Source organism: Myotis yumanensis, unplaced genomic scaffold (assembly GCF_028538775.1).
Source record: "Myotis yumanensis isolate MYYU_CA2020_CCGP unplaced genomic scaffold, mMyoYum1.0.hap1 SCAF_3, whole genome shotgun sequence".
Classification (NCBI taxonomy): domain Eukaryota; kingdom Metazoa; phylum Chordata; class Mammalia; order Chiroptera; family Vespertilionidae; genus Myotis; species Myotis yumanensis.
The window spans coordinates 212,231,761-212,239,780 of record NW_027223754.1 but is presented as its reverse complement, the minus strand read 5'-3'; the positions used below and the strand labels follow the sequence as shown (position 1 = coordinate 212,239,780).

Below are 8,020 nucleotides of genomic sequence, written 5' to 3'. Positions count from 1 at the left end.
CAGGCTCGCACTCGCAGCCCACGCCTCCCTGGTCTGGGGACAGTCAGGGAAGTAAACAGGGAGCAGCCCTGCCCTGGGGAGGGGCACAGGCAGGGGCGGCAGAGGGTACACCGAGGCACGGGAAGGGGCCACAGCGACTGGAGTGGGCCGGTGTCTGTCCCATTCCGCCTTCATCGTCTGGTTTGGTCCAGACGGAGTTGTTTTTGTTTTTGTTTGTTTGTTTGTTTTGCTTTTTAAACTGGAAGATTTACCCACGGCTCTGAAGTCCTGGCTGCTCTTAAGGGACCGGGAGCCGGGGCAGCATTCCCAGTGGCGTCACCAGCCGCCCGTGACATGGAGTGTGGACTCGACACTGTGCCTCGGACCCACCACGCCCACTGCCCCCAACAGAGGCCCACGGGCGGCTGCCGGTTTCACTGTCCCAGCCACTTCCTCTTTCCTGCTGTCAGCCTGGTCCCTGGAGGCATCCAAGGTCAAGGCCCAAGGACATGGGGGGGCTGGGTCTACAGGGTGGGGAGCCCGGGGGTTGGGGGGCACCAGGAGGGGTGTGAACACAGCAGAGGGGGGATGTGACGGGGAGGGGTCCGGAGGGGGGAGGAAAGCTGCTCCCTTCTCCCCCACTCACGGGAAGGGGCTCTGGGAAGAAGCCCGGTAGGGGGAGGGGCGCCTTGGAGACAGGCAGGCAGCAAACCGGTTGCCATGGAGACCAGGCTGCAGCTCCCCAACTCCCCTGGGGAGAGAAGGGCCTCCCCTCCCACCTCAGAAGAAGAGGGATGAGGTCAGGAGCTGGGGGTGGGGCAGAGTGGACCCCCCCTTCCCGCTCCGAGTGCTTATGTGAGAAACTGAGGCAGAGAACACGCTTCTTGGGAAGCCGGGGGGCCTGGCTCCCGCCCACAGGACGCTGACCATCCAGGCAGCCACGTGCGGACGGAGAGCGGGAGGGCTGGGGTCCCTACACGGCCTGGCACCCCGTGTCTGCCCACGCGGCCGGGCCCCGGGTGAGTAGCACTGACATGGGGAGCAGAGCCGTGAGTAAAGGCGGGGGGGGGGGGGGGTGGGGGGTGTGGCAGAGGGTGGCCACTCGGGACAGGGGTCAGGGAGGGCCCCAGATAAGCGGCGTCTGAGGGAGAGGGAGGAGCTGAGCGAGTGAGCCATGGGGGAATGTAGAGGGAGAGCATCCGGGCGAGGGCTCTGCGTGTGAGCTGAGGGAGAGCCCCGGTGGGCCGGGGGGCGGGGAGCGAGGAGGCCAGAGGAGGGGAGGGGATGGCTGAGGCCCGTAAAGGCCACTGTGAGGACCGTGCCTTTGTCTTAAAACGAGGCGGGGGGGGGGGGGGGTGTGGGTGGTGAGGAGAAGAGTGGGGGGGAAGGGGTGCGTTAGGAAGCCCGGCCCCCTGACAGCACAGAGAACAAGTAGAGGGATGAGCGGGGCCGAGGGCGCCCCCGGAGAAGGCCCTGGCAGCCCGCTCCGCCCGAGGCTGCCGCCTGGGTAACCAGGAGACCCGGCGCGTGCGTCAGCGCCGCCACCAGGGACGAGCTAATTGCCTGCCACCCACTAATGGCCTGTTTGCCTCGCACACGCACGCAGGAGCCCGCGGAGGAAGGAGGCCAAGCCCGCTGCTGTGTGCAGCGCAACATCCCTGCCCCACACGCCCTCCCCGCGCTCCCGGCACAGCGGCATCCCGAGCCCCTCTGTCCTCCGAGGGGGCCGCCCAGCCCCGAGTCCCCCGCCTCCAACCAGGCCGGTCCCCGACGGAAGTGACAACAGAAAACCACAGGCCACAGCTCGCAAGGCCCCGAGGTCCCACTCGGCATCTCTGTGCCTCCACCACCCACGGGCCCGGCCCTCCGTGCAGGAAGGACAGGGAGGCCACGGGAGGGTGCACTGCGCCCCGGACGGCCTCCACCCCAGCACAGGGCAGGGCCGGGCTGCCCACGAGGCCCGTCTACTCGGGGCGGCCCACGTGAGCCCCGGGGGCTGCACTGCCCACAGCTGTCAGCGCCCTCCGGAGCTGACTCTGCACCCACCTTTTTAATTATTAATAAAAACACCAGGAGGCCCTGCCCTGCTGCTCAGAACACAGCGGGGACTGGACTTCCCGCCCGTCTCACGGCCGAGGGGAGAGCTCAGGACCACTGGCAACAGCCTTTCCTCGCGCCCAGGCCTTGGCGGATGGAGAGCCCTGTTCCCCCACAAGCAAGGATGCGCCCTCGGTCCCCATAGGAACCCGGGGCTACGAGCCGGGGGGGGGGGGGCAAGCCGGGGGACGGCCCCCCGGCTCCCGGCCAGCTCTGGGCCAGCTCCCGAGATGCACATAGGAGTTTCCATTCGGGTCCACTCTTCCTTCTAACAGCCGCGCTCCCCACCCGCTCGCTGGAGAACACGGCATCGGGGTCCATGCTCCCCCCAAAGCAGTGAGCCGCCTCCGGTGCCTCTGGTTTACCCCGCCATCCCTCGCCGAGGGGAAGATGGGGCCGTGGGGCCGAAACAGGGCGGGAGCAGCACAGCAAACTCACAGGAATCACGGCCCCACGGGAAGAGGGGCCGCCCGGGAGGCACACACTCATCACCTCACGGAATCCGCTCAGCAGCCTCCGACTGACCCATTTCACGGGCGGGGACCAGAGAGGGCAAGGAGCAGGCCGGGGGGCGCCCAGCGGGGCCCGGAGCCCAGGCTGCCGACCCCAAGGAAGCCGCTGAGCTGGAGGTTTGAGGGTGAACGACTAGGAGTTCACCCCACGAAGACAGTCTCCTGGCTAACGGTGCTCCATAGTGGACCACATCCCGCCCTCCCCTCGTCCTGGTTCCCGCTCCGTCTCAGTCCCTGTGGTGAGAGCACGTGCACCCAGACACTCCCCCCCACCCACCCCATCCTCCTGCCACCAGACCTCCTCACCCCCGGCCGCTCCCAGCGCCGAGGGGCCACCACAGCCACCGCGCAGGGCCCGCAGGGCGCCCGGGCTTCCGGGGGTCCAGGACTCCCCGTGACTGCGTGAACCCTGGGGCTTCCCGGGACAGCCCAGCGCCCCGCGGCCCCAGACCCCGACCCGCGCCCGGCCCTGGGTTACTTACCAAACCGCCCCATCATCTGCCTGCAAACAGAAACACAGAGAGAGACACGTCAGAGAGACACGTCCGAGGGGCCGCTCACCCGCAGGGAGTGCCTGCTGGAGGCGACGGGGTGACGCAGAATCAGGCGGGCATGCCCACCCGACGGGCTATTAATAAAACTCGGCCACATGTGGACGAACCCTGTCCCGCAGGAAATCATCTCTATCTAAACCGCCCCTATTGTCAGGGGAGGGGGGTGAATCCTGGGAGTGGCCCACGTGGAGCATGGCCAGCAGCTCGGCCCTCCCGGGAACAGCTGGCCCGAGAGCCCATTTCATGAGGAAACACGACTCCCTTTCAGGGAACCCCGGGACTAAAGGATCCCCAGGAACCCAGGCCAGGCCGGAACCACAAAGGGTGGACGCCCCGCTTCGCCTGGACGATTTCTGGGGCACAAATGCACAGTCCCTTCCCGTGTGCACACCTTCCTGATAGGCAAGCGATCTTTACTTCTTCCCCAAGTCCTCTAGACCTAAGTCCTCTGCCTCCACCTCACTTATCAGCTATTTTCTTGAGCACCTACAACGCGCGGGCCGCGAAGACAGACATGAACACCCCTGGCCCTGTGCTAGTGACTCTGGTGGTGACAGAGACGGTGAGCCCGCACTTCCACCTACAGTGTGACAGACAGGAGATGCTGTGGGAACTACAGGAAGACGGTCACTCCTGCTTGCAAACAGGGAGGGCTTCCTGTAGGAGGTGGCCACACAGCTGGCCCTAGAGAGGAATGGGAAGGATGTTGAGGCTGGACGGGAGGTGAGGAGGACACCTTAAGAAACAGAAGGCTCTCTCCTCAGACAGAGCCAGTGTGGACGGATAGATTAACTGGGACTGGGGGTCCCCCTGAGCATCCGAACGTCCACTGCCTCCCTCTCCACATTCTGGAGGCCCGCCTTCTAACACGAGGGGTGATGAGCCCGCAGGCTTTGGGGAATAACATCAAATGCTTTAGCACACCCGCTCTATGGAAGTCCAACGTTTGAAATTTCCCTTCATCTTTGCCTTCCTTCTGAGAGATTTTGAACATGATCAACTATATTTTTATTTATTATTGTCTGTCTCGTTCCACAAGAGATTTCAGGCGGCCTGTGCGAGTCCTAACACCTACACCATATGTTTCTGTTAATCTTCTATTTGGGAAGAAATAATAGATCTGGAACCCCTCATTCAGATACCAAACTAAACTGCCACCTTGCCCTCTCTCATAGGAAAGAAAAGAAAAGAAAAGAAAAGAAAAGAAAAGAAAAGAGAAGAGAAGAGAAGAGAATAGGAGAAAAGAAAAGAAAAGAAAAGACAAGACTGAAGAAGGTATGTGGAGGCTGAGGCCAGGCAGACGCCGGTGTGAAAATGTCACCACCACGGGGAGGGCCGTGGCTGCAGCCAGGCACTTACTCAGTGGTCGTGGTCAGCTCCTCCGTGACGTGGCTGGAATGCAGCAGGCCTTCCCGCTTCTGAAAACCCCAAAACGAACACGTGAATACACAGGCGCTTGTGCGGGTGGAGACGAGAGGAGGCGGGTGTGGATGGGGCACCTGAAGCTGTGCAGCTGGCCGGACCCACGAGGCCACCGTGGGGACCACGAAACAGCAGTCGTGCAGAGCATCCAGGCCCCCAGGCCACAGGCAGAGACCCTATTGGGGGCCAGAAGCTGCCCCCCCCCCCCGCACCGAGGTTCTCCACGTTGCTCTGAGAGCTGGCGGCTTTGGGGGCTCGGGAGAAACCTGGCTCCCATGGGGACCCCTCATGCCACGCCCTGCACTGGGAGGTGAGGAGCATGAGGAAGGACAGGACCGTGAGAGGCACCCAGGGCAGTAACACACGAACATGGGCTGACAGGGCCCCCCCGGAGTCGTGTCCACTCGGAGCCCAGAGTGTGGCCTCATTTGGAAATAGGGTCCTTGCAGATCCCATCAGCTAAGAGGAGGCCACGGGGGACCCGGTGGGTCTTCAGTGCATACGGCCAGGTCCTGACCAGGGGAGATGGTGGAGATACAGACAGATGGACACAGAGGAGAGAGGCCACGTGACCAGGAAGCAGAGACCTGACGGATGTGCCCACAAGCCCAGGGACCCCCGGATTGAGCCAGCCGCCAGCCGCCAGGAGGGGGGAGGCAGGGGACTCGCCCCTGGAGCCCTCGGAGGAACCGTGGCCTCCTAACTTCGAGGGAATAAATGTCCGTTGTTTTATTTTTTATTTTTTTAAAACATGTTCTTATTGATTTCAGAGACGAAGAGAGGAGGAGAGAGAGAAGCATCAGTGATGACAGAGAATCAGTGATCGGCTGCCTCCTGCACACCCCACAACGGGGGTTGAGCCTGCAACCAGGGCCTGTGCCCTGACCGGGAATCGAACGGTGACCTCCTGGTTCACAGGTCGATGCTCAACCACTGAGCCGCACTGGCCGGGCAGTGTCTGTTGTTTTAAAGCAGCTACTTGGTGGCATTTTGTTAGAGCGGCTCCAGGACCATGACACGTGTGTAACACACTTCTCCTGGCATGTGAGGGCGTGATGGCGGGGAGACGGGGAGGCGGGGCAGGGCTGGGGGGAGGGGGGGGCCTGTATGTCACGGGACCTCGGGGTGGAGCTTGGCGGCCAGCTAACCCACCCCCACCACGAGCCCGTCCTGAGCCCCTTCAAGAGGCAGGGAGCTCACTCCTTGCTGGGCAGCCCCTGCGGACACCTCTCGAGCCCCAAGCTCCCCGTGTCCTGTGCTCAGCCTGCGGGGACTGTCCCCCGCGGGCGCTGGCGGCTCTCTCACGGCCCCACCTGACTCATCTGGAGAGAGCCCCTGGCGGACCTGAACACTGACTCACTTTCTCATCAAATGCACGAGAGGCCGGTACCGGATGCCGGGCCCGAGCACGGACACACGAAGCTGAGTGTTTTCCAGGCGCGCAGTGCGACCTCGGTCTCATGGGGAAACCACTGCAGCTCAGAGGCACCCGTGTCCCCGGCCCCGCTGCTGGGTGGGGGTACGCCTGGCCTCGTCCTTCCTCCACCTCAGCCCGCACGGCGGGGCGCGGGGGGACAGGCAGGGGCCTCGGGGGGTGGGGGGCAGCTCTGAGCTGTGGGCATCGGGCTGAGGCCTGTGGCCGGCAGCTCCCGGGCCGCCCCACCCGGCTTTGGCCGCGGCCCCAGGCATCCTCCCCTGACCCGGGCGAGGGGGCCGCGCCAGCAGTGCTTGCCCGGGTCAGGGAAACTTTCCACAAACCCAGCGGTTCCCTTGGACCAAAGTCCAGGCCTGAAAGGAAATACCCCGATTCCTGGTGCATGGAAATACCCCGATTACTCAGCGCAGGCCCGACAGGAAACACTCCATTCCTGCGCCCCCGGGGCTGACGTGCGCGGGCCTGGGAACCATGTTCCCGTGTGTCCTCAGGAAGCCTTTCCCGGCGGCCAAGACGACTCGGCCAAGACAGTGGCCGCAGGATGGCCCCTGCGCCCGTCACCACTGCCGACCACAGCTTCCTCCTCAGGAAGCAAAAGGGGCCGTGGCAGGCGCCTCCCCACCCCCCCACCGATGCCGGGGAAGGCACTCGGCCCGGCCAGGGGCTCAGTCGCCAAGGTTGTGGGTTCCATCTGGGTCAGGGCACCTACAAGAGTCAACCAATGACTGAGTGGAACAGCCAGTCGACACCTCTCTCTCTCTCAAATCAATCCATAAATTTTGTTCTAACTTTTTTTTAAGAGAAGGGTGTTCTCCCCTATCAGGCCAGGGCCAAGCCCCTGGGTAAGGGAGGGGTCGCAGTTTTGGGAAACACAGCATCAGCCAGAGCCTCACAGACCAGACCCCACAGGCCCTAAACGTCTACAAACCAGAGGAGAGCGTGGAGCCGGCATCTCCCATGAAATACACAGCCCTGGCCGGTGCTCAGTGGTTAGAGCATCAATCAGCCTGTGGACGGGAGGGTCACAGGTTCGATTCCCGGTCAGGGGCACATACCTGGGTCGCAAGTTCAACCCCCGCCCCTGTTGGGCTGCATGTGGGAGGCAACCGGTTCATGTCTCTCTCTCTCTCTCCCTCTCTCTTCCTCCCTTCCACTCTCTCTAAAAATCAATGGAAAAAAATATCCTCAAAATATCCTCCGGTGAGGATTTAAAAATAATAAAAATAAAAGCAATACTCAAGACACCCGGTTCTGAGTGTCACCCCAACACTGGCAGCAGCGGCTGTTCCTGCCGGACCCCAGCGTGCGGGGAGTACCAGGCACACAGTAGGTGCTTAGCAGCCGCGTACTAGACAAAACCGCAAACACCGAGTCAGGGAGGTCTGAGCCTGCACCTGCCGGACCCAGCAGGAGAGGCAGCCGCCTCCCTCAGAAGGACCGGCTCCTGGACGTTTCCCCGAGGGAAGCAGAGGGAGGATCTGAGGGGGCGGCGGGGAGGAGGGAGAGGGAGGAGCGGGTAGCGGCCACAGTGCAGGAGGGGGCGCCCGGCTGTAACTGGGACCCACTTCACCCGCCGCCTCATCCCTCTCAGTGAGCAGTAAGCCTCTTCGAGAGGCCGCATCCCGCGGCGGCTCTGAGAGCAATGAATGTTCTTCTTAAAAATGTGGGAGATTGAACCTCAGCGCTCCAGACCTCTTGAAATCAATGCCATTGTCCCTGCTCCAATCGCTTCTCTCGGAGCCGCCGGGCAAGGCGGACGTGTTGTCAAGAGGGAGACACAGAAAGTAGCCTCTTGGTGGCCATGGGGGGGCGGGGAGGGGGGGGCGAAGGTGGAGAAATGCAGGAGGAGAAAGAGCGCCCGCCGGCCCGCGATACTCACCCGCACGACCACCACCTGCACGGACACGTGCTCGGGGAGGCGGATCGGCGCCCGGAAGTGCGTGGCCAGCGACACGAGCAGGTGCAGGATGGCCACCAGGTTCTTCCCGTGAATGGCTTGGGGGGAGGGGGAGAGGGGCCGC

At 63.2% G+C, this 8,020-nt stretch overlaps 1 protein-coding gene across 1 annotated transcript in view; it reads right to left on the bottom strand.

Moving 5' to 3' along the window:
• The window catches only part of PARVB (parvin beta), a 66,021-nt gene that overhangs the window by 14,287 nt on the left and 43,714 nt on the right, over positions 1-8,020 (bottom strand). The window contains exons 6-8 of the mRNA XM_070411269.1: positions 7,879-7,994; positions 4,502-4,560; positions 3,071-3,090 (exon numbers count right to left, since the gene is read on the bottom strand). Coding sequence (XP_070267370.1) covers positions 3,071-3,090; positions 4,502-4,560; positions 7,879-7,994 — 195 coding nt within the window. The remainder of the gene's footprint in view (positions 1-3,070; positions 3,091-4,501; positions 4,561-7,878; positions 7,995-8,020) is intronic.